Genomic DNA, 26,384 nt, shown 5'->3' on the forward strand with positions numbered 1-26,384 from the left:
TCCGCGTAGTCCGCGGTCATGTCGATTTGACGCTCTTTCTATCTTCTCTCCGTCTCGAATATCGGTCACGGTAATCGACGAGTTTCTTAGAAAAAAGCGAGACTCATCGATCGCTTCGTCTGCAAATCGATCGGTAATCGACGTCGACGCTAATCGTGGCTAACGCGCGGACGCGCGATGGCCGCGCCATTCCGCTGCTTGCGTCGCGCGTGCTCTATCATAAAACTTTTTTTTTCCCTCCATTGAAATACCGATTTTCGCACGTTTTCGGGCTCCCTCTAAACAATCGCCGGGCAAACTCTCCCCCGATTTCCATCCGCCTGCGCGCGGCTTGACGCCACCGTCCGTTTCTCTTTGTGCGCCAAACGTTCGTGCTGACGTCGAACCGATTGGAAAGACTTTGAAAATGGCAACGAGCTACGAAACGTCGGAACGATGCATGAGCTCCATGGAGGAAGAGTGCCTCATTGAGAGGAGAAGAACCGCAGCGATCAAGGAGTGCGTGGAGCTCCTGAGAATCGACTCTACTCCAAAGTACTATCGTGAAAACTTCAAAAAATTCTTCCAGGACGAGGTAAACCATTTTATCTAAGATTTTCGTATAAAAACAAAGTTCTGATGCATCGGATCCGCCAAGATTTTATTGCCGCCGAAAAGAGGGTGCAAAGAGCGTTGCCTCGCGGTGTGCCTTTTTCGCTCGTTCGTATAAAAAAAAAAACTCCCGCAATCGAGTGTTTTCTTGGCAAAAATTGAATTTCAAAAGTTTCTGAGGAGAGCCAAGCTCCCGGAGTCTTTCGAGCTACTTTTTTTCGATCAATTACCAAAGATAAATATGGAGATGGATAAAAAACTTGAAAGCTGTAAAAACATTGTAAAACGTGAGAAACTTTGATCGCCACAGAGCACCGGTGAACATCGTTCGATTCAATTGAACGCTCGTCGGAAGATTTCAAAGAGTCGACAGAATCACCTGTAGGAAGATCGTGCATAATATGTTGAATGATGATGAGTGAAAGTAGCGAGGAACGGCGACTTTTCTTCATCATCGACCTCCAATAAAGCGTCGATTTAACGTAGTAAACAGTTTGGGAAAAAAAAAAGTTAAATTCTCAGCTTCTTGCTAAAAGTTTAACGATGAATAACGATGAAGAGTAGCGAACTGAGGAATGAGTCGGGACGAGGCTTTGACTACGATTTTAAGGGCTTATGTGCACTTGTGATGAACGGAAAAATGGAAAATATGTTTTTATTAGATATTCTTCAAGAACAATGTCTGAAGAATATTCTCACGAAATTTCATAAAGATCGGAGCATGAGATTCGTGGCTGTGGATATTTCAACCTACCGCCCGGCGGATCGTCCAATACTTGAATCTTTGAATGCGATTATCTCAGAATCGTATTTTTTGAAAAATATACATTTGCGGTGAAGACGATTACTAAAAAACTATTAAGGAGTTTCGATACAGGCGATACAATGTTGCCATGCTAAACCATGCTAAAAACATAAAAAATTTCAAAAAGTTGAGAATTTTATAAAATTTGGTGAACATATTCTTTAGTGCCAAATTTGACAATACAAATTTTTTAAGATATTTCTTCTACACAGTTATCGAGTAATTGATCACTAAAGTTCACATGTATAAGCTTTAGCGTTTCTATATATATAGGTATACATTCCGGGCATAAGAAATCTGCTTTAAGGTATTACTGGATGGATAGCCCAGCCGATAAATTGTACCTGATCGGAATTTCCGTACTTCGTGATGCAATAAAAATCTGAAAAAATTCAGCAACATTTGGAAAGTTATGAACTACAATTATCAATAATAATATTGCCCACAGGTTATTAATAAATTATTTAAATGAATAATTTTTTAACAATTTTATAGTAAACTCATGTTTATTTTTTACGAATCGTATGTGCGCATTTTTCTGAACGCTCATGATTTTTTTCAGAATTTTCGTGGATTTTTGAAATTCCTTTTTTTAAATTTTTTAAGTGGCTCTATTTGTACATTTTTGATCCAGTAACCTTGAGACTTTTCAAAACTGATGGTAAATATGTCTTCTAAAACATATCCAAAATTCAAATTTTTTAAAATTTTTTTCAAAATTTTTTCAAGAAATTTCAAAAATCCACGAAAATTCTGAAAAATCTCATGAGCATTCGGAAAAATACACACATTTGATTCGTAATAAAAAAACAATAGGTCACCGCAAAATTATTGAATAATTAATTGTTTAAACAATTTGTTATTAACTTTTGGGCAATATTATTATTGATAATTGTTGTTCATAGCTTTCCAAATGTTGAATTTCTTCAGATTTTTATTGCATCACGAAGTACGGAAATTTCAATCCGATATAATTTTTGATCGAGCTATCCATCCAGTTATACCTTAATGCGTAATTACTCGATAACTAAGTAGAAGAAAATTTTGAAAAAATTTGTGTTTTCGCACTTGATGTTGAGTAACATTATCACCAAATTTCATCAAATTCTTAATATTTAGACTTCTGTATCGAAACTCCTTAATCCGATCGGTGCGAAATTTATACCACTTATTTATTACAATAATAACTAAGGCGTGGACTAAGGATTTCGTATTTTGTTGAAAAAAACAAAATTGTAACAAAAAAACTGTAAATGTAGCACCTCAAAAAACAATTTTTTTGTTAAAAGTGTCGCCATTTTTTTTAAATCCACATTTTGACGAATCCTTCGTCCAGGCCCAAGCTACTACAATAATACATAAGTGGTAGAAATTTCGTATGGATCGGATTAATAGTCTTTTAGTTTGAGTGGGGATAAAATGTTTCGACGGTCACGAATCGTGGATAACAACGAATCGCTTTGATGGAATAATTAAGCGTTATTCATAAGCGAAAAATGAAGGCTCTAACGTGCGTTTTCCTCAACGGGGAAGTATTTGTCGGTGATTCGTGCAAGATCAAGGAAAAAGATAATTCACTCAAAGAACATTGTGGGGCGCGGAGAAAGTGAAAGGAAAAGAATGCCGTTAGAGCTCGCGTCGAATTCATTTGTTCTCGCTCCAATCGACAATTAGCGAAGCCTCGATAAATAATTCTTCGTTTATCGAGTCAATAAGAAAACTTGTATTCTCCCTCTACGCAGATATATTCAGTGTCACGCGGAGTACGTGTGTAATTCGTAGCCGGCGGTGAATCGCACGGAGGCGATCTATTCAGGGCCCCATCCTGAACGAAGGTAGCCGATCGCCCGGGGCATCGGGACCTTGATATGCCTCGAGCGTCTCCGTGTTCGATGGCACGATACATTTTGCCCGAAAGCAACGGATATTACAGCTTCGTGCCCCTCCACTTTGCTAAACACTTGAAAACTAGTTTGTATCCGTACTCCCATGGGCATTGTGTTGAGAAAAAATCCTTTTTTTCATTCCCCATTTTCACTCGTTCCAATGAAATTTCTTCAGGCTTATCGTGCCGTTGGTTAAAACATTGCAAATCGTACACATTTATGAATATGCAAATGCGAGTCACAAGTGGGGAGGAATCGACCCACCATGCCAGACGAGGAATCCCGATTACGTCTTCGCGATTCGTTGATTTTCATTAGTGACGTAATAAACAACCTCACGTTGGCTACGCCTCGCGCCGCCTTCTCTCGTCCGCTCTTCGAAACCGTCGTTATCGTAATTTTTACGCTTTCGAAAATGAGGAGATTCTTCGAATAGAAAAAAAAATTAGCAGCTCCCTCGAGCCAGCGAATTCGTTTGCGCGCTTTTCGAGCAATCCGTTACGAAATTCGTGAAGCAGGGTTGATGTTTTCAGGAATAAATATTATGCATGCTGGCCTTCTAAAACATCTGCGAACATGAAGCAAGGCGTTTTACCCCGAGACTCGAGTACGCGTCAGTTTTTTTTTTTCGTGCGCAGCTTACGAGTCATGTTGCTTGTCAAAAAGCACGAAAAATGACTGCGCTAAAGAATTCAGTTTGAAATAATAAACCCATGTTTTTCGGAGCATGTGCGAAGACCGAAAGCAATTTGTAAGCAGAACTTTGCGATTAACCGAACGCTCCGAGTACCCGCGAGCCATTCGATTGGCTTCGTTTCGTAATAACAGTACTCGAAACAGTGACCAATAAATTGGCACTTTCACGATCCCCCCCCCCCCCCTCCCCCCCTCCGAGTTATCATTATTCTTGGACTCATAAATAAACGCTCTCGGGGCATTTATTCCTTTACACCATAGAAATCAGGATAATCGGATGATAATTGACACTATGCGAGATGTCAGAAATAAGAGTGTAATTGAGACGAGGCGCTGCAGCGAGAAACACTCGCCGAAGAATGGGATCGAGCCGAGTAGATGCGGCGGTATATGGTCAGACCGTCATCGAGTTCATGAATTCATTGTTTATATTTTTCTTTTCGTAAACGAACACATTTCGTTCTTCATCGATTTATTCTTTTGTTTTGTTTTTTTTTTTTTTTTTGTCAAAGCATCGAAACAACGACGAATTAATCGTGTTTCGTGGCCAAAAGTTGGTTGGAGACTAACAATTCTTTGATTTTCTATCTGCGTGCGAGGACAAAACTCTTGTAGATCCTGAAACTTACTTTCCGGGTTCTCAAACTATAATTGGGCTTGTCTTTTTAGGCGGGGAATCGGTTTTGAGAACGTGAAAAAACTTGCCGGTTCGAGAGTCTCTGGTTTTTTGAACCAATTGAACTACGTTCGTGGAATTCGACGCCTTCGAAGTCGAACCGATGGAAAACTTGGAAGCTCGAGTCTGTGAAAAACTATAAAAACTTCAAATCCAACGTACTTTAAACTCTTATTAAACTAAGCTTTTTTTTATTAACTAAATTAAGGAGTTTCGGTACAGGCGATACAATGTTGCCATGCTAAACCATGCTAAAAACATAAAAAATTTCAAAAAGTTTAGAATTTTATAAAATTTGGTGAACATATTCTTTAGTGCCAAATTTGACAATACAAATTTTTTAAGATTTTTCTCCTACACAGTTATCGAGTAATTGATCACTAAAGTTTACGTGTATAAGCATAGCGTTCCCATATATATAGGCATACATTCCGGGCATAAGAAATCTGCTTTAATGCGTAATTACTCGATAACTAAGTAGAAGAAAATTTTGAAAAAATTTGTGTTTTCGCACTTGATGTTGAAGAACATTATCACCAAATTTGATCAATTTCTTAATATTTTGACTTTTGTACCGAAACTCCTTAATTAACGAAAGATCGATAAAAATAATTAACTAAAAAATAATTAAATGAAACTAAACTATCAAATTTAAACTGGAAAAAAAATTAATGAGTCTCAGTTTCGTATCTAACGAAAGTTTCGAGTAACCGATGAGAGGAAGGATTGGGGAAGCTTCGCTCCGCGAATGAGTAAAGTTGGGAGGGTGCCTGGATACTTTCGCCGACGGTGGTACATCAGCGAGCGCAGATCGATCGACAGTGGGTGAACTCATAAATTAGCATTTAGTGTCACTAAATAGTTCACATTACGGAAGCCGTAAACTGGCTTTTCCAAATACGTAAAATTCCACGATGATTTTATTTTCCTCGCATCGAGATTCGGGGATCGCCGATTCTCAAATTTCCGAACGAATCGATCAAATCGCAGAGCGATTACCGCCCGAAAGTCTCCATGAAAAGGGCCACGAATGCGAAACAATGAATATTTGGTTGCGCGTGGAGCAGACCGCGTCGCCGCAGCATTGACCCGCTTCCCAATGATCTCGTGAAATGCGACACGCGTTATTACTCGCTCTAAATATACAGCAATAAGGTGGATTCGCGTCACGAGAGAAAAGATATAATGAAAGAAGGAGGGGGGAGGGAGAGGGAATAAAAAAAGAGATGAAGCCTGCCGAGACCTGCGGGTTACGCGGCCCGATACTTCGCAACAACTTTTCGAAGGCTTTTTCAAAGTGATCGAACGCCCATTGTCGACCGTACAATTATTAGCTGCCTGTGTACGTACTCCTCTTGCCAAACAGTCTTTTCGCTGGGCGAACACAGCGTCGCGCAGTAACAAGATTTACACCTTAAACATTCCGCACGACATCCGTGTGCCCATGTACTTCGCCTCGCAGATGTGATCCGAAGTCTTTTTTTAATGATTTTTATGACAGAAAGTATGCCCGCAGAAGCGAAAGCCTCGAGCGCTCGTGTGTCGTATATTCTTCTTACGGTTGGGCACGTATGTGCCGGAGCTAAACAATTCGAAGGCTTACGAACGAGAACGTCCAATTATCTCCGTAGCGTTTTCTTAGTGAGAGATAAAATATTCGGAGCAATACCAACATCCCCGTCGTTAAAAAGCGCACAAGCCTCCGACGCACTTTTCATCGATTCGTCGTTACGGATAAGCGTATTTTGAAACAATTTACGTCGTGAAACGGCAGCTTGCGCTTTCTATTCGTGATATTGGGGTTGAAGTTTTTTAAGGTCGATCATGCACGAAGGATCTAAATTGGATCGATTTTTACTTCCTAATTAAAGGTATTAAACTAATGTCAGAGTTATTAATTCGAAATGGTAAATACATTTTTCCAACTTATTTTTAGGCGAATTAAATGACAAGTTATTATTTAATCGGGGGATTCATCGCTGATCGAACCCCAAATTTCATTCGTCGAAAAAAGTATTAATCATTTCTTCGAAAAAAGTATTAATAAAAAGACAGAAGAATGGCCCGAGCCAAGAAAAAATAAAATGCCGAAGTAAGCAAATGTGAGGTTTTTCGAGTGCTCATCACCAATTTCGTTCAATCTTTAAGGTACCTTTCTTACTAGTAATACAATCGTCTCGAATTTTTTCCCAAACCTTTGTTAGACTTCACTGTTATTGTGAACGTTTTTCATAAACTTCGTAAGAAGCGTTCATTCCTTATATGGAAAGGTAAACGATTTTTTACGCATATAGTCCTTAAAATCCTGTGTATTTTTCTTCATATTTAAGCACGTTTATCTCAATAACCAATAAGACGAACCCTTTAAAATTTGATGAGCGTGTCAGTAGACTGGTGATTTAAATTCTGCGTAAATTTCAAGACTTTCTTAAGAAAATCGTTTCGTGCATGAACTACCTTAACTGGCAGTTGGATCGAAGCAGTTTTGAATCTTTGGATTCATAATTCTGTGAATGTTCATGGAACACTTTGGACTCTTGGTGCCTTAATGCGCAGGATCGCTGGAAAGCACCGAAAGGATTGCGAGGCTCAATTTTTTCTTAATTTTCGCACTCCGATGAGTTAGTCCCGAAAAATTAACCGCGAATTCTATAATTTTCCTTTTACGGAAATTACGTAGCGCGGACACGCGTGAGATCACGAGGGCCGAAAAACTTAAAGACACTTTGAAGATACGCCGAAAAGGAGCGAGCCTCGATTTTAGCGAGTGCACGCGCCCCGCGGCTACGAAAATTATGTCGTTATATGGAAAAGTTGCGGAGAATTTTAATGAAGAATATCTCGGAGTGTGATCGCACACACTCGCGAGCATCTCGAAGGCGATTAAGCGCGATTACTGTAACAGCGGATCTAGAACGCGGATGAATCATAATTTTTGTGACATATATCTCGCATCTCGCCGCGCTTGCATACCCGCTCAACTTCTCGGTCGGCGAGATATTTCTACCTTCTATGCAACAAGACTCACCGACGAATTACAAAATCACTTTTTTGCAGGCTCTGCTACGACAGCTCTTCATACTTTTCGATCAGGACCGAGACGAACTCTTGAAACAAGACGATTGGATCGAATTCTTGAAGAGAAGGCTCGTGTAAGTCTCACGAATATCCCATAGCTCGGCTGTAATTGACGGTTTCATCGCTCCTATTCGGCAACATTTTTTTCCTTTCAACTGGCTTGTGGGGTCTACCTTAATTAGAATTTTCAAAAAATCCATTTTTTTTTATTGCATTGTCTCAGCGCGTTAAGGAGTTTCGGTACAGAAGTCTAAATATTAAGAAATTTATGAAATTTGGTGATAATGTTGTTCAACATCAAGTGCGAAAACACAAATTTTTTCAAAATTTTCTTCTACTTAGTTATCGAGTAATTACGCATTAAAGCAAATTTCTTATGCCCGGAATGTTTAGTGATCAATTACTCGATAACTGTGTAGAAGAAAAATCTTAAAAAATTTGTATTGTCAAATTTGGCACTAAAGAATATGTTGACCAAATTTTATAAAATTCTCAACTTTTTGAAATTTTTTATGTTTTTAGCATGGTTTAGCATTATGGCAACATTGTATCGCTTGTACCGAAACTCCTTAATACACACCGCCCAGTGCGGTACCGCGTACCAGTCTTTGTTTAATCGCCTTTTTCTCAAAATTACGTTTTTCGAAGGCTCGTTGATAAAATCTCTGAAACTATTCGACGAATCCGTACCAAATATTTTTCCACGTGTTCTTTATGACCATAGCCGTGGCGGATATCGTACGAATTTTGAAATTTTGACCGGAAGTAGTTTTTTTTGCAAATAACGATGAAAAAAATGCTGAAAATTGAAATTTGCAAATTGCTTCCTCAAGATGGTCGTCAAGATGCACGATGCTTAAAGCTTACTCTATTAGGTGCTATATTTTTCATTTTGGCTTCCTCATAGAGGAAGCTTTCAGGATTGTTCTAAAAGCTCAAGAAAGCAATTTGTTACTTTTAATTTTGTTTAAATAAAATTTTAACTCATTTATCGACTTTTAACTTTTCCAAATTTCAAAAACATATATCAGCTCTATGACTTTTTTTCTAAATTTGTATTTATAATTCAATTTTGATTTACGCAAAATTATATATAAAAATATCGTTGTATTATTTTTTACATTTTAGTTGATTTTTAGTCAAATATGTTCATAATAACTATGAACATTCCCAATAAGCATTTATGACGATATGTGTAAGGAGATAGGATCTTTGAAAGCTGTAAAGCAAAGTTGAAAAAAATACCATACTTACTATAATTTCAATTTTTATATTGTTTAATATTTTCTGGTTCAATGTAAGCGTGCTTAAAACGTCTTACAATTTTCAAAAATAATATTCATAAAACATGTTTTCCTTTGTGTGTCTGCGTATATTCGTATACTGTAAAATTGAAACACATATTTATTCCAAGCTTTATTTCCAAGCTTTATTTCCAAGCTTCTTTTTTCAAGAGATGTAAATCTTTACAACTTCTCGAATCTCTGCATTTTTTTTAAACATAATATTAATAATACGTTACGAATTTCACGTCATTTTATGGGAACCGCAAACTTTTTTTATATTTTAAAAATAACAAAAAAGTATGTATAGTTACTCACAATCTATTTATGGCTCGGATTCGCAGTCAGCTTTTAAATACAAGTCGGTTTTTAAGTCTCGTTTTCGTCAACGCATGGAGTGTTAGCTTATAAAAATCGGGTCTTAAAAACGGACTTGTATTTGAAAACTGACTGTAAATACAGGCTTGTGATGATTATGATGAATCTGTTGGGAATTTTCATATTTTATTTTAAAAGTAAACCAACACACATCTCATAAAAAAAAATTTTTTAAAAGTTATTACCACTTACAACAATACAAATCAATTTTCGTCTTTTTTGATAAATATTACTGTATAAAGGTCATCAATCATTTTTTTTTTTAATAATTGTTTCGGTTTGTTTGGGGTGATTTTCTAGTGAGAGAATGACAAATAAAAAATACACACACACACACACACACACACATCCGAAAATTTTTTCTAGATACGATTTTTCGATGTTTTGGGACATTTTGAGCAAATTAACATTGAAATCTAGAAAAAAAAAATTTTAATCATCACATAGCTTCCTCTATGAGGAAGCAAAAAACGTGCTTTTTCGTAGTTTTTTGGAAAAATGGTCGCCGTTTTGTCATTTTTGAAAAAATAAATAATCGTATGACATGCGCTATAGTCATCTGCCTACTGAATCTAAAACCACTTTTATTTTTTTCTCCGATCATCCATTCCAGAGATTTTATCAACAGCACATCCCCATATTTTTTTGGAATTGTCTTCTCTCCCATTTTTCAGTACGGAAACTGAGTGAAATGAATATAAAAAAAAACATTTTTGTGTATTTTTAGAGTGTTTTTTTAAACCTGACACTTTTTATATCCGTATTTATAATTTAGACCGGTCAAAAGTTTATTTTTGAGGAACTAAAAAAATTGCTGTAAATCGATTCAGAAAGTTTCACAAAAAGCCAAACAGCTCTCAAGCATGTGCGAGTTGCCAATTTTCATTTTCCTTATGATTAACTCATTCTGTATTCTGCCAATTGTCAAATTTATGAAACAGTGAATTTCTAAAGTTTATCGAATCGTTATTAATACGACGAGGAAAACCTGGAAAGTAGAATTTTTCCATCTCTGACAACCTGGCGTTGCTGATTGTCCAGCAAAACGATTTTCTCAGAGGAACTATTTTTCACAGAAATGAAAAGCACAAGGACTTCATGGATCAGATTGAGAGCGTGGCGTACGAATTACGCGGGGACGAAGCTGTGAATTTCGACAGTTTTCGTCAGATCTTTTCCGCCAGAGGGGTGAGTCGAACTGTGAAAAATATGGAGTCGAATACTCAAAAATTTTTTTTTTTTTTTCATCAAATGAAATCCGGACGCTTGCAAAAGTAGTCGGAATAAACGAATTGACGAAATTGTTGGGGGTTTTACCAGAAGCAGTAATAAATGTCCTGGCTTTCAGGTAGTCGACAAGTTGTTTCGGCTTATCGAACAGGAAAATACCGGCTACGTGCTTCCTGCGCAAATCATCGAATTTATCGCCGACGTCAGCGACACCAGGTGAAAAAATTTGCAAATCGCTTCCTCAAGATGGTCAAGATGCACGGTGCTCAAAGCTTACTCTATGAGGTGCTATATTTTTCATTTTGGCTTCCTCATAGAGGAAGCTTTAAGTATTGTTCTAAAACCTTGAGAAAACAATATGTTACTTTAAATTTTTTGTTTAAATAAAATTTTAACTTATTTATCGATTTTTAACTTTTCTAAATTAATTTTCAAAAATTAAAACGGATTTTTCGAAAAACTCATAAAATTAAAATGAATAATTCATAAGATCATAAAATTTAAACCGCTCAATCATTTTCGAGTTCATTTTCGTTCATCTGGATATTTTTTCTAGATATGATTTTTTGATGTTTTTGGACATTTTGAGCACATTGACATTGAAAACTGGAAAAAAAGAAATTTTCATCGTCACATAGCTTCCTCTGTAAGGAAGCAAAAATCGATTCGTTTTGTCTCATCCCCTGATTCAACTCTCGTTTCCTTATTATTTTTTTTTTTTTTTTTTATGAAGCGTGATTGAGAATAAAGTTTGTCGAGTGAAGCTTTTTATCGGAGTCTAGTCCTTTTGAGTTTCTCTCTTCGGTTTTTTATCGATTCCAACCAATTTTATTGGGGGATAATTTTCACAATTCTCTACTTTTGAAAAAAAATTACGTTTTTTTGTTGTTGTTAATCAATGTTTGTGATCGTACGAAGACCTCGAGCAGGTTTCGACGCAGGGAATCTCGAATGGCTGGAAAAAATATTCAGACAAACCGTTGGCAATGAGAAAGAGATAAGACGCGAGGATTTCAAGAAAATTGTTACTTCGAAAAACGTAAGTTACAGGCTCATTTCTCCCACTTTTTCTGCCCGGATCGATGGCCCAGTAAAAAAGACAATTTCTCAATAATTTCGTACCTTCTACAGCCCTTCTTCACGGAAAGGGTTTTTCAGATATTCGACAAAGATGATTCGGGGACAATATCGCTTCAGGAATTCCTTGACGCGATGCACCAATTCGCAGGCAAAACTCCGGACGATAAAATACGATTTCTCTTCAAAGTTTATGATATTGATGGTGAGCACACTTCGTAATCGCTCAAGCTTATCAGCATCCGAGAGAATCAATGATGGGAAATTTTTCCCATAGAATAAAATCGACAGATTATTGTCTTGGAAATTGAAAAACTTGGATCCCATTTTTTCGAATTTCTTCGAAAAACTTTTTCCTTCTGCTCACAAGGTCACCTTACTGCACCCCCACAATCTAAAAATTACATTTTGTAGTTCACATCAAAGTATAAACCCTCATAAAAAATGAGCTGCCCAATCGCATATTTAAGAGATGAAATGAATTCCTAAAATATTTTTATAAAAAAACGTATTTTTTCGTACGTTTCTCTCTACTTTTCCATATTAAGGAAGTTGAGGCCGTACAGTCATTTTTTTTACTCAAAAGTTATGACCTGTACCCTTCAAAAGTTAGGCCGGTTTACAGTTTGGCAATGTTGCATACACTTTAAAGAAGAATTGGAAAAAAAAAGACGAAAAACTGGTGAAAGCTCAGTCGAAAACACGGACGGTGACGATCCTAGCCCCAAAAAACTGCACGGGAAACGAATTATTATTAATATAATCTCAGCAAATCTCCTAATAAATCTGAAAAAATTGACATTATTCAGCAAGCCTCGTTCATGTTGCCCAAAAAAATTTCATATTTTTGGCATCATTTTTAACGGAGATATCACCGAATGTGTCTTGACTTCCATAAGATTACATGTTATTTGGTCCAAATTGTTATTGATTTTTCTCAGCACCGACGCTCCTAAACTGTCTGAAAATTTAACTGATTTTTTTTTTACGCTTCACTTTGTAAGATGCAATCGGTTTAAAAGCGATGACATCATTTTCATTCTAATGCCTCAACTTCGTTAAACCTAATTATTCCCATTCAAAATTCAATCATATCAATCTACATTGATTTTTTTTCCGGCTCAAGTGCTCATTTTTGGTACAGGCTTACAATGTTGCCATGCTAAACCATGCTAAAATCATAAAAAATTTCAAAATAATCAGAATTTTATAAAATTTGGTGAGCATATTCTTTAGTCTCAAATTTGACAATACAAATTTTTAAAGATTTTTCTTCTGTACAATGCTTTAATGCGTAATTACTCGATAACTAAGGAGAAGAAAATTTTGAAAAAAATTGTGTTTTGCACTTGATGTTAAACAACATTATCACTAAATATGATAAATTTCTAATTATTTAGACTTTTGTACCATACGTCGTTAAGGAAAGTTAATTTTTTTAAGCCGAAAAAATTGTATAGATTACTACTGACAATTTGTTTGCACCAAACTATGAGGTGGGCTTCTTAAAATATTTTGTTTGGTTTTGGAGATAATTCGGATCCACTTTCCTCGTCAGTCAAATATTTCACCAGGAATTTGATTAAGGAGTTTCGGTACAGGCGATACAATGTTGCCATGCTAATCCATGCTAAAAAAATTAAAAAATTCAAAAAGTTCAGAATTTTATAAAATTTGGTGAACATATTCTTTAGTGCCAAATTTGACGACACAAATTTTTTAAGATTTTTCTTCTACACAGTTATCGAGTAATCGATCACTAAAGTTTACGTGTATAAGCATAGCGTTTCCATATATATAGGCATACATTCCGTGCATGAGAAATCTGCTTTAATGCGTAATTACTCGATAACTAAGTAGAAGAAAATTTTGAAAAAATTTGAGTTTTCGCACTTGATGTTGAAGAACATTATCACCAAATTTCATCAATTTCTTAATATTTTGACTTCTGTACCGAAACTCCTTAACACACATCGAAATTGACGTCAAACTTTAATTGATCAACGATTTTGCAAACAAAAGGTGACGGATTGATACAACATCGGGAGCTCGAGCACGTGATGCGAGTCTGCATGGAGGAAAACGGTATGAAATTCAGCGACGAACAAATCGAGGATTTGACGTTGGCCCTCTTCGAGGACGCTGATCAAGGGAATCGGGGCGCGATCACATTCGAGGCCCTGAAAAAACAGTTGGAAAAGCACGAAGGGCTTTTGGAGAATCTCTCAATCAGGTACAACGGATCTTGCTGAACGATTGCTGACAAAAGTGACGATTAATCGAGACCCAGCGAACACGAGAGGGGTCACTCTCGTAACTTCGTTGCGAAAGTTACCAGTTTGTGTTAAGTTGACATAAAAATTATAGAGATCCTCCTCCGAGAGTGTTTGCCAGATTTCTTCGACGTCGAAATCCCAGAAGAAGATCAAATCTGTATCACAATCTTCGTTAATTACAGCATAGATCGATGGATGGTGCCACCAAAGCCTGAAAAAACGAAGCGTTCGTTGACAGCTGTGCTGCGATCTCTGACGCCTTACCAACTGACGAAGCCCTACATGAAAAATAATTACGTTTACATTGCCTTTCTTTCGCTCTTCATTCTCACGAACGTAGCGCTCTTCGTCTCGAGGCTTTACAAGTACCGAGATGCTGGAATTTTCGTGATGCTTGCTCGCGCTTGTGGTGCGTCATTTCGAAAAATACATGTCGGCGAAAGCCTGTTATCGTTGCATTTTTTTCTCGGATTTTCTTAAAATTTCTCTAACGTTCCCAGGTCAGTGTCTCAACTTCGACTGCACATTTACTCTCGTTCTCGTGTTACGTCACTCCATAACTTTTCTGAGGACGCACGGATTCAGTTCGATTTTGCCGCTGGATCATCACATTTATCTCCACAAAATGGTCGGCGCTTTCATCGGCGTTTTCAGTCTCGTTCACACGATAATGCATCTTCTGAATTTCGGTAAATTTCATAAAAACTTGGAGTTTTAACCGAAAACGAAATTCGCTTTCTGGTCGAATCCCCTCTGATTAGCTTCGTTTTTTCATGCTCAATCGAAGCAACATTTTCTCGAGTAATTTCTCCTTCTTGAAGTTCTTCCGACCATCTCTTTTCCAATCAGGCATGATCGTCGTTAAGGACCAGGTGATCAACGAGGCTAATTACACCATGTCCGAGTGGCTGTTAACGAGCAAGCCGGGACTGTTTGGGCTGGTTGGGGGCAGCGCGAATCCCACTGGCGTTGCCCTCCTCGTTATTTTGATCGTCATGTCCTTATGCTCGATGCCGTTCGTCAGACGCGGTGGCTGCTTCGAGGTAATTTCTGAAACGAGATACGATCGAGTGAGATACAAAAGAATTGATGGAAAAAAAAAAATCGAAAGTTTCGTCGATTCTTTGACAATCTCATTCGTTAAAACGGATTCGAATTTCATAGTTTTTCGAATTTAAGGTATTACTGGATGGATAGCCCAGCCGATAAATTGTACCTGATCGGAATTTCCGTACTTCGTGATGCAATTAAAATTCGAAAAAATTCAGCAACATTTGGAAAGTTATGAACTACAATTATCAACAATAATATTGCCCAAAAGTTATTAATAAATTGTTCAAATGAATATTTTTTTAACAATTTTACAGTAAACCCTTGTTTTTTTTTTACGAGTCGAATGTGCGCATTTTTCTGAACGCTCATGATTTTTTTCAGGATTTTCGTGGATTTTTGAAATTTCCTTTTTTAAATTTTTTAAGCGGCTCTATTTGTACACTTTTGATCCAGCAACCTTGAGACTTTTCAAAACTGATGGTAAATATGTCTTCTAAAACATATCCAAAATTCAAATTTTAAAAAATTTTTTTCAAAATATTTTCACGAAATTTCAAAAATCCACGAAAATTCTGAAAAAATTCATGAGCATTTGGAAAAATACACACATTTGATTCGTAAAAAAAAACAATAGGTCACCGCAAAATTATTGAACAATTAATTGTTTAAACAATTTGTTATTAACTTTTGGGCAATATTATTATTGATAATTGTTGTTCATAGCTTTCCAAATGTTGTTGAATTTTTTCAGATTTTTATTGCATCACGAAGTACGGAATTAACTTCGTTTCGTTGAAATCGATTAGAGTGTAACGGTGCATCAAATGTTTTTTTTTGGAAATGTCCAGGTATTTTACTGGTCCCATTTATTGTACATTCCATTTTGGATACTGATGATATTTCACGGGCCAAATTTCTGGAAATGGTTCGTCGTACCGGGCACGATTTACCTGATCGAGCGCGTTCGTCGCTTCGTTTGGCTCCGTTCGGAACGTGGAAAAACGTACATAAGCTCGGGGGTTTTGTTGCCCTCGAAAGTCACTCATCTCTGCATAAAGAGACCTCAAAATTTCGACTTCCGACCTGGCGACTACGTGTTCGTAAATATTCCAGTGATCGCCAAGTACGAATGGCATCCGTTGACGATCAGCAGCGCACCGGAGCAGGAAGGTACTTTTAAAAACTCCGATTACGAGGAGAAAACACTTTTTGTTGTTAAATTTGAAAAATAATGGGGTTGGGAGATTCGCCGAGGTCAAAATCGGCGCGTGCTCGTTTATGATAAAAATTTCGTTCGACTTCATCCAAGCTTTTCTTTCAATTAATCCAAATTCAACGGAAAATTCAAATTCAAGAGTGAAAATCTTGCTGGAAATTCAACGATTGCTCTATCGACCAATAAACGATTTCAGATTCCATGTGGCTCCACATCCGAGCCGTAGGCGAATGGACCAACAGTCTTTACTCCTACTTCGAAAAAGAGCAGCAGAAACTTCATCGCGGTGATGTACTTCCCGTTGAAGCCTGCCAGTCCGGAGTAGTGCAAAAACCTTCGTAAGCATTTTTTAAATTCACTTCTCCCTGTTACTTTCACGATTTTCATACGAGTCGTTACTTTTCTTTAATCCAGCGTCAAGAAGCCGGTTCCAACTCCGATGACCATAGAAACTAAAAGTTCAACAGAGTGCGCAAAGAAAACTGAAGGGTACGACAATCCTCGTTTCGTTTCTGACAACGAAACGAACTGCACTACCGAGCCCACGAATAACACGAAAAATTCTTATTTGGCAGCCCCACCTCGTACGTTCGTTGGTTATTTTTCAATGACAATCAAATCTAAAAGTATTTCATCAACTTTTCTATAAAGACACGAATTCGTAGAAAATGTTTTTACTTCGCAACAATATTCAACGAATGTTGCTCATTTTACACAATTTAACGAATCCGTCATGTTTCTCATTCGATGTAACAGGCGTTGCCGCGCTACCGAGACTGCAGCGCGATCGTAAGATTCACCAATTAGTTGACGGCCAGAAAATGCCTCTGGAGAAATCGTTCTCAATGCCTGATATGCAGACGAAATACAAGAAGAGGCAGAGATTGATAGCGTGAGTGAAAAGAGGCCTGGTCCAGTAGAAATTTGTTCTGAAGGTCTAAATTTGTCATTTTGTTCGCTTACCAGCCAAAATTTAGTATCGCTTTGTCGTTTCTTAAAATCTTATTTACGGAGTACAATAAAACGTGAATTTTGCGTGCTCCAGGACGAATTGATCAATAGTGAAAAGCGAGTTAAACTAAAAACCGATATCGATCAATGAATTTTAGCCATTTCTCCATACGAATTTCGAAAAATGTTTTCTTTCTCCTTCGTCCTCGATCTTCGACTCCAACGCTCACGATTTATTTGTTCAAATACTGAGGCTACAACAAAATCGAAAACTCTTTCTTCCTTTACTGAATTTTTTCTTAAATTCCATTCCTTACATTTTTCCACAACCAAGAGTTCGATCCAGTCGCAGTGAATATTTTACGACGAAAAGTTTATGAAACGAAAAATGGCTGTGTGAATGATCAAAAGAAATGTCTTCTCAAGAAAGACGAGGTGGTATTCGACCCCTCGATGTGAAAATCTTGCTAAGATTTCACAAAAAGCAGTAACCACGTGTATTAAATATAAATAATTATTAGTCCACTATAATTAACGCCGTTTGAAAAATTTGGTAACCGTGCACTTCTAGGCTTCGTGATCACATGAGATCAGAATCGGAGAGAAGTTTCGATCAGTGTCAAATGAGGCGTGCGAGACTCAAAGCACTTGGAGTCGCATATCTGAGTCCACAGAACAAATCACTCGCTCAGAGTTTTCGGTACATGAGAACGAAGCCCACCATTATTGCCTTCAAGACTCCGAGCATGGAGAACTGCGAGTACGAGCTGACGTCGAACGGAGGTAAATCGCGATCTTTTGTTCTGCGTCATCGACATCGGTTTTTTACGACTCCTTGACCAATTTTTCTTTCGATTCTTTTGCAGTCAAGTCCACCGAGCCTTCCAACGAAACCGCAGCACAGAATCCGCCATCCGAAGCTCTCGCTGTGGCCGCTGAAGAAGGGCTCTTGAGCCCGAATGCCCAATCCCGTGAACGAAAAACAAGTATTCGTGCATATGGAAAAAATCAATTTAATTTTCAACCGGTGATAAATTATCCGGTTGGAAAACCCTTAGAGGTAATTATCACTGCTGAATATCATTCTCAAGAGTTTCGTTTCCATTCAAAAATCGTAATCCAACTTCTCATCCAATTTTTTGACTGAAACTTTTTTCCCTGCAAATTTCAAATGAGTAATTAGGAGAATTCTCGAGTTTAAAAACTGTCTCATTTAATCGATTTTTCATAAAAACCTTCGACAATTTTGATATTTTTGTAACGATTCGACAAAACCGTGTTCCAATTTTTGACAGATACTCTTGGCTGGTCCTTACGGCGCTCCATCGAGTCATATTTTCCAAGCCCAACACGCTGTTCTCATAGCTACGGGAATCGGCGTGACACCTTTCGCCTCGATTTTACGATCGATTATGCACAGGTACTGGAAGGCGAGACACACGTGTCCAAAGTGTCAATTTTCTTGGGCGAGTGAGATTCCCCCTACTGTCATGAATTTGAGAAAGGTACATTCCAATTATAACTCAAAATATAAAAATTAATATTGTGCAGCAAAAGTTTTGCTTTTCATTAACGAATTACGTTTCGATAGGTTGATTTCTTCTGGATCAATCGCGACCAACACTCGTTCGAATGGTTCGTCAATCTCCTTTCTCAGTTAGAAATGGAACAAGCTGAACTCGGTGTGACGATGGAACGTTTTTTGGAAATGCACATGTACATTACGAGTGCGCTCCAAAAAAACGATATGAAAGCCGTTGGTCTTCAACTTGCTATGGACCTGTTACACGAAAAGGTAAAGTGGTTAATTCCATGAAAAACAAACCATTTTTTTACTTAATTTTGCTAAATTATTTTTTTACCATTTCCACTGCGAAAGTGACGCCGAGGTGACATCGACTTCACGAAACGACGATCCCATTCTTTATTCCAAAAAAAATACGATATAAAACTGCTTGTAAATTCGATCGCCTACTTCCGGACGATTATATTCATCGCAATGCTGGAACATTTAAAAAACTTTTGAATCATCTTTAAATGTTGAAAAAATAGTTTCAGTTAATGAATTTCAATCATAAGAAAGCATGCCAAAAAAAAAGTATTCAATAATATCGAATTTAGATACGTTTTTACACTAATTTTGGAGAAAATTGGAGTTAAAAACTTTGTGTCCCCGCGTTGACTTCAAAAAAGCTCGAAGGATCACCCTTCAACGTGTCACTGATATTGAAATAGGACGAGAATTAGAAACTACATGTAACTGAAAACCCAAAAAGAATCGAAATTATTAAATTCTAGGAAAAACGAGATTTGATAACGGGATTGAAGACTCGAACGAATGCGGGAAGGCCCAACTGGGACAAAGTCTTCAAGCAGCTACTGGATAAGAAGAAGGGAAAAGTCACGATTTTCTACTGCGGCCCTCCTCAGCTTGGAAGAATTCTACGTTACAAGTGCGATCAATTTGGTTTTAATTTCCGAAAGGAAACTTTTTAGGACGTTTTACGTACGGGAGAGTTGTTGTTTTATTATTTAATAGTTATCGTTACCTATTTTCGAACACTGACGTTTAGATGCTGCTTTTCTTCTTTGTCTCATCGATCTACATTCGACTTTGTTAATGTATTTTGTAAAATCTCAAAGTCGTCAGTTCGCGTCGGTCGTTCTAATAATTAAATTATTACTTTTATGCAAATTCCAGCGTCCGTTGAGTTACCAGTTTTTCACACTCTTTTCCATTTCATTTTATGTAGCAAGGACAGATCAAAGGGAACGTCTAACCTCCGGAAAAGTAATTTGGTGAAGATTCATTTTATTTCAAACGTTTCATAATTTTGACGGCTTCGTGGATGACCCACGATGTCAAGAGAAAAATGAGAATGCGAATTTCTTTTTCTGACATTGTGCATCTTTTTTTTCTTCGAACTAGCCTTTTTTATTTTTAAAAACTTTCCTAATACTTGACAATTTGAATGAAGAAGAACTGCCGGAATGCAGCGATAGAGCTAAGTTCGTGGAGGTTGAAACAAACGACAGCTGATATGAATATTTTCCAAAGTCATCATGAGCATCTTTGTTATAATTAAATCGAAATAACACCAAAGTTGGGGTATCAGAAACACGTCAACTTTATTATTTTTCCTTTTTAATTAACCGGTTGACTAGTAAGCTTTTTTTCAGAGCTTTCGTGCCAAAACTGGTACGACCCAATAAACTACCGAAATACACGAAAATTCATTTCTCAGGGTTTTCGAGGTTGCTGATTTCATCCCAAAACTTAATTTTCACTTAGCTACCCTCGAAAGGGGTGAAAATGAGGGTTGAAAGTGAATATTTCAGATTTTCCAGTGGCACGTTTTTATGTTATATTACATAAGAATTTCAAGTTTTTTAGGAAACTAGACTTATCAAAAACAAACAAAACTCGCTACCCCCAAAGCGGTGAAAAATGAGGGTTGGTGGTGAAATTTTCAGATTTTTCAATGGAAAGTTATTATCCTATATTCCATGAAAATTCCAAGCTTCCAACCCTTATTTTTCACCCCTTTGGGGACAGTGAATTTTGTTTCATTTCGATAAAAGAATTTAGTGTCCTAAAAAACTTGGAATTTTCATGTAATATAGCATAAAACTTCCCACTGAAAAATCTGAAAATTTCACCTCCAATCCTTATTTTTCACCCTTTCGCATGTAGCGAATTTTATTTTATTTCGATAAAAGAGTCCGGTTTAGAACTTGCAATTTTAATGTAATATCACATAAAAACTTTCCATTGAGAAATCTAACAATTTCTAACAAATTTAACAAAATTAAGTCCGGAAATCGATACAGCGACCCAAAAAACCCTTGATACAAATTTTTGTCTAAATCGTCTGAAAATTAAAAACGAGATTTCAATATGTACACATATCTAGAGTCACGGCAGCGACTCAGAGACAAGTACATTTATGTTATGACGAGTTGCTGCCAGTGTTCTCTGCTGCCAGAGACTCTTTACCGGAACGATAGCGTTTCCAATTATTTTAATACATTACCAGAATTGGCCCGACTTTTTTTTGTACATATATACAATACCAGTCAACCGGTTAACAAGGTCTCTGTTTTATCAAATAATTATTTTTATCAACTTCCTTTCAAAGGTTGATGATTTTGCTCTACGAAATTTTTCAGGGGCCATTGAAAAAATATTTTTCACCACACATGCGCCGAAAGTTCAACTTTCCGAAATCGGAAGGTTGAATTTTCGGTGCATGTGTGGTGAAAAATAGTATACACTCCACGGGAGTGAAATTAGACCACCTCAAACCGCGTGCTTATCAATTCTGCCCGCGGTTTGAAGTAGTCTACTTTCCCCCCCTAGGTGTGCAATATACTATATCTCTGATTTTTTATAGACTACAGCATAAAAGAAAAACGTAACGGGAGTTGAACACTGAAAGATCGTTTGGTTAAAAACGACGACTTCAATTACGAAAAAATCACGAATGGGAAATTCAAAAAGTAAAATATTTATTGAAGCTACTGTCGGTCGACTTACAAATTTATATATTCGTAGAATTATCGATTAGCGGACGTTCGTTGTGCGGCTTTATACGGCTAACGGTATAATTGAGTAGATGAAGGTCTTGCATGAGCCGCGTGAGACGCTTGAAATGTCTTTCTGTGTATGGTATCATAGCCTCGATCGAAGAAGCCAATCCTGAATTCTGCAAGTTGTCGCTTCCAATCTCGTTCAGCAGCGCATTTATAACGAGCTGTAATATATTAATCAATTATATTACTTTTTTCTATTCAACAGTGCGGTGCTCGAGAATATTCAACCCTCGGGCCCTATTCTCTATTTTACGGGACGTAGAACCTACAACGAAGTAGAAAAAGGGCACAAATTTATTTTCAGCGCGAAATGCGTATTGCGTACGATAATGAGATTCAATTTTACACCATTTACTTCGTTTTTCAATGACGACAAGACTAGTGAATGGTAAAGTGCTACAAATGCATATTTTTTTTTGACTGACATTTAATTTCTGTCCAAGTGCTATTGGTATTTGTATGTACCAAAAAATGCAGAATATTTCGTTGATTTACGGTTTAAAATTTTCACAAGATTAATTTACCTGCGCCGCATGAGAATTACGACTGTTCGTGTTCCACGTAACGGCACATCTCAGAAGCGCTTCTTTGCGATTCGGCTTGAGCTCCCGAATTGCATCGACCAATTGGTTCTTCCCTTGTTTTATTATCGCATCGACTATTTTTATAACTTGATAAGGCCGCTCGAGTTTCAAGGCAAGCCTTAGCGCATCTGTGAGTTCATTGGCTTTCAATAAATTCGATAATTTTTGTTCTTCAAGAATTAGTTTTTCGCGCTCAGCTGTCGCTTTTAGTCGGTTCTCTTCCGTAACGTCACGCCACACTACAAGCAACGAATCACTCCCGCCGCTGATTACGTGAGACTCGTTTTTATTGACTGCAATAATGAAACGAACATAATTTAGTTGAAATAAAAATGATTATCGTATTGAAAGATTGCAAGGGCTTGATTTCATGAAACGAATTTACGCTCGAGGTTTAGGCTTGAAAATTATTGTTCGTAGTCAAATTAATAACATTTCACCTGCTAATGCCCAAGCCCGACTCTCATGTTCCTCGAGGGTCGTAATGCATTCTGATGTCTTGACGCTCCAAAGTTTGAGCAACCCATCTCCACCGGTCGTTATTATTTGCATACCGCGAGATAAAAATTCTGCTCGAAGCACCGACGATTCGTGACCCTCCAACGTCTGTGACAATTGATTTTTGTTCAAAAATAGCTCACAGGAAAGTACCCGAAAACTTTTAATTACAGAACATAGAATCATTGCTTGATCATTTATAAAATGAATCCATAATTCGACCATTTGCGATGGGACTGATTTAGATTCATGAAAAGATAAAAATTATAAATGATTCGATACCTTCAAGCAATTAAGCTCTGTAAGTGACCAAAGTTTGATGGTACAATCAGCTGAGGTGGTCAAGAGAACTTGATCGATTGGTGAAAATCTCACGCACCATACACCACGTCGATGGCCACGAAATACTCCTAACAATTGCAAATTCTCGCTGTTCCATAATTTTGCTGTTTTGTCTTGGGAGCCACTCGCTATAAGTCGATCGTTTGGTGAAACCGCAACGCTGTTGATATCTTTTTGATGAGCCACGACCGTATGCTCAGCGTTCAGAGCAATATCTCTGTCTGCAAATATTTATTCAATTATAAACAATGTCAAAATTATAACGAATGAAATTTCGTCTCAAAGAGTACAAACCTGTTGGTAATATTTTCTCAGGTAAACTCCAAACTTTCAAACATGAATCTTGACTCACGGAAGCAAAGAAACGTCCTGTGACTTGAGAAATTGCTACAGAGCCGACCGACGCTGTGTGTCGAACGCCACAGCCGATGCAAGAAACTTCCATTGTTTCTGGATTCATCAGCCAAATTCTAACACTATTGTCCTATAATAATATTAACCAATAATACATTTTACAATTTCACTTTTAGAAAAAACATAAGCAACAAAATTCGTTTAATTACCTTCGCTGAAGACACAAGCAAATTACGATTAGCTGGAGAAGTCGCGAGCGCCAAAACGAGATCCGTATGACCTGTCAGCAGTTGACAACTCATTTTCGTCAATTCATACAGTTTAATGTCTGCACTGTTGGTGGCAACAGCGAGATGACTGTCAGATGCACCGAGATAAGCGACGTCAAGAATTTCGTCGGAGTAACCGACTAACTGATAACAAATAAAATAATATTATTCTCGAGAATATTAAAGAAGGAAAATTGATTCGTAATGAAATAAAAATATCAACTCTATTTAAATTGTAGAGGCCTAAGGTTGAAGACAAACCTGATTAGTGCACGCAAAAGTATCAAGGGAATGCAGTATGATATTGTGATCGACAGTAATGACAGCAAAGTTTCGAAGAGCGGAATTGAAAATTAATTGCGTCACAGAAAGACCGCCTTCCTCTTTTGCAGCCGGTACAATGGAACTTTTCTGACTAAAAATTTCACGTCCGCTTCTCATCTCCCAGATCTTTACAATACCTGAAATCATATCAAAACGGTGTCAATTGCATTCATTTTACCATTGCAGGAAGATATTTTAACAGATAATCGAAGAACGATATAGATGTTAAAATAAGTACACAGCAAAATGTTTTAAAAGGTCAACGTACCCTTTTCCCCTGCAGCCGCAGCATAAATGTCATCGGATTTCTTGGTTGAAAGTTCAACGGGTAATGTGCCATCTCTTGGTACCAAAAACACTCCTTCAAGACTTTCATACACCGGTAAGACACGAATCGACGTGCCTTTTTCAAGGTCCCAAAGGATTAGTACTTTGTCACGACCCGCACTGTGCAAAAATATTCATTCAAAAAACTTTCCAATTGTCAGAATTTTTTTTTAATCTTTAGATGGTGAAAACACTCAGTCGTGGTATTAACACAATTTGTAAAAGTTCCCACAATGTCAGAGTGGCAAACACTGTGGTGAAAAAGATTTTTGCGTTTTTCAAACAAAAACCTTATGATCAGAGTTCAACTGAAATTACCTGACCAAATGAACACCATCGTCGTGAAATGCTAGAGAAGTTATTTTGCTGAAATGACCTGTCAGTTTCAATTTTATTTGTCCGTTTTTAATGTTCCAAGCGAGTATGTGGGCATTGTCACCAGCAGCAAAAATAAGTTCCTTTTGTGGGTCTGGATGAAAAGCCAGGACGCTCACAACTCCGGTGATCCCTTTGAAACTGTGCGTACATGCTTGATGACTTAGATTCCAGAGTCTCACACCACCGTCGCTACCCCCTGATACCATTATTTCTCCATCGCCTTGCAAAACTATTTGTGCTACAGGTCCTATGTGTATTGACTTCCATACTTTAACAAGTTTGCCATCTGAATAGAAAAACAGTACAAATTTTAAAAACAAGTTCAGATGAAAATGGTAGATACAATATTTGTTTGTTTCATGGAGTATTAGATTTCAAACAGCTCCAATTATTTAGCGAATTGATTGTAAACAAAAATGCCAACAGTTTTTGTATCGTCGAAGAACAGTTCTGAATTTACCTTGCCACGTCCATAATTTGAATAAACTACTCTTGTGATGACTGACAGCATGAATATTGTCTGGACTGATTGTAAAACTGTTGACTGTATCTTCCTCTTGGTCCTCCTGAGTTTCTCCCAAACGACAAATTACCAAACCTTTGCTTATTAACAAAACTGATATGGATCCACCATTTTGACACAGCAAGTGATCTCCATCTGGACTCCACTATAATGTATAAAATATGTGAAAGATCTTGTACCTAAATTACTTGAAAATTATCAATTACTAATTCATCATTTTCAATGAATCAATCAATAATATACATTTTTCAGTTTACCTATTTTATATTGGAACAAACTTTGAAAAAGAGTAGCATTGACTCTGTATTTCATTTGTCTAGGTGACTGAATTCAATTTATTATTTGACATTGAATATTAGATTGAATATTGAGGTAAAAAACAGAATAAGCTGCCAATAACATTGAAATGTTGAAAATTTTTGTTTGCAGGTGTGAAAATAGTGAAACCCTTAAAGTTTACAGTTCTTTGTAAAGACTTGAGGCTATTTGGTCTAGCACAACGGTTCGAACTTCGAACTCAGTTTAATTTTTTGAATAGTTTCAAAATTAGTCATACTTACACATATTTTACCGCCGGTGTAAAATGCACTGTGTTTCGCCTCGACTGCAAATCTATTTTTTCACAATAGAAATTTTTTAGTTTACCTAACTTTCATACAGATAACCTCACAATATAACCTCAAACAAATAAAGACACCAGTTTAAGCATCTAAATACGAAACACTAATAAGTGAAGAGACTTACGCTTCTTTAAGATTATTTGCACTCATTATTTATTAATGACTGTCGTAACTCGTAAAATAAATCGTCTACATTTATGCACACGTGGTATAAAATCCAAATAATGCACGTTTGATCTTGAATCACGTTTGAGAATAAAAAATTAACGCTGCCATACTGAAACCATCCGCAGCGCTGTTGGCGGTAATTCCTCGTACTCATGGTATATACATGCATGCATGTTATTATCAAATTTTTGTTTTATCCCGCGGGCCC

General features: G+C 37.1%; 2 protein-coding genes across 3 annotated transcripts; one reads left to right on the plus strand and one right to left on the minus strand.

Moving 5' to 3' along the window:
* Nox (NADPH oxidase) lies at positions 1-19,976 on the plus strand. The gene is made up of 19 exons (XM_043426224.1): positions 1-574; positions 7,712-7,806; positions 10,470-10,581; positions 10,742-10,839; positions 11,542-11,662; positions 11,755-11,905; positions 13,723-13,933; positions 14,159-14,385; positions 14,477-14,665; positions 14,826-15,019; positions 15,878-16,199; positions 16,442-16,583; positions 16,660-16,829; positions 17,002-17,137; positions 17,768-17,979; positions 18,063-18,256; positions 18,492-18,701; positions 18,788-18,991; positions 19,495-19,976. The coding sequence occupies exons 1-19, from the start codon at positions 407-409 to the stop codon at positions 19,690-19,692; spliced, it is 3,354 nt and encodes a 1,117-aa protein (XP_043282159.1). The 5' UTR covers positions 1-406; the 3' UTR covers positions 19,693-19,976.
* On the minus strand, positions 18,194-26,337 carry LOC122414695 (transducin beta-like protein 3). Of its 2 annotated transcripts, XR_006261802.1 has the most exons (16): positions 26,133-26,337; positions 25,949-26,000; positions 25,326-25,533; positions 24,806-25,151; positions 24,429-24,607; positions 24,098-24,297; positions 23,777-23,980; positions 23,508-23,697; positions 23,154-23,434; positions 22,814-22,979; positions 22,314-22,666; positions 21,734-21,950; positions 19,059-19,198; positions 18,778-18,976; positions 18,432-18,681; positions 18,194-18,354 (listed from the first exon to the last, which is right to left on the minus strand). XR_006261802.1 is itself a non-coding variant. In XM_043426225.1 (12 exons), exons 1-12 carry the CDS (start codon positions 26,156-26,158, stop codon positions 21,738-21,740), a joined length of 2,418 nt encoding a protein of 805 aa, XP_043282160.1. In that variant the 5' UTR covers positions 26,159-26,337; the 3' UTR covers positions 21,689-21,737. The 2 variants fall into 2 exon arrangements, 1 of the variants encoding a protein (XP_043282160.1); XM_043426225.1 differs by lacking the exons at positions 18,194-18,354; positions 18,432-18,681; positions 18,778-18,976; positions 19,059-19,198 and having other exon boundaries at positions 21,689-21,950.
* Positions 26,338-26,384: the final 47 nt, after the last annotated feature.

Source organism: Venturia canescens, chromosome 8 (assembly GCF_019457755.1).
Source record: "Venturia canescens isolate UGA chromosome 8, ASM1945775v1, whole genome shotgun sequence".
NCBI lineage: Eukaryota > Metazoa > Arthropoda > Insecta > Hymenoptera > Ichneumonidae > Venturia > Venturia canescens.

Excerpts from the sequence above, each read along its gene's own strand:
- Nox (XM_043426224.1), top strand. The coding sequence starts at position 407 with ATGGCAACGAGCTACGAAACGTCGGAACGATGCATGAGCTCCATGGAG. Across the intron at positions 7,807-10,469 it reads TTCTTGAAGAGAAGGCTCGT|AAATGAAAAGCACAAGGACT; the intron begins GTAAGTCTCACG and ends TATTTTTCACAG. Across the intron at positions 16,830-17,001 it reads TTATTTGGCAGCCCCACCTC|GCGTTGCCGCGCTACCGAGA; the intron begins GTACGTTCGTTG and ends TCGATGTAACAG.
- LOC122414695 (XM_043426225.1), bottom strand. The coding sequence starts at position 26,158 with ATGAGTGCAAATAATCTTAAAGAAGC. Across the intron at positions 26,001-26,132 it reads GCAAATAATCTTAAAGAAGC|ATTTGCAGTCGAGGCGAAAC; the intron begins GTAAGTCTCTTC and ends GTGAAAAAATAG. Across the intron at positions 25,534-25,948 it reads ACACCGGCGGTAAAATATGT|TGGAGTCCAGATGGAGATCA; the intron begins GTAAGTATGACT and ends TATACATTATAG.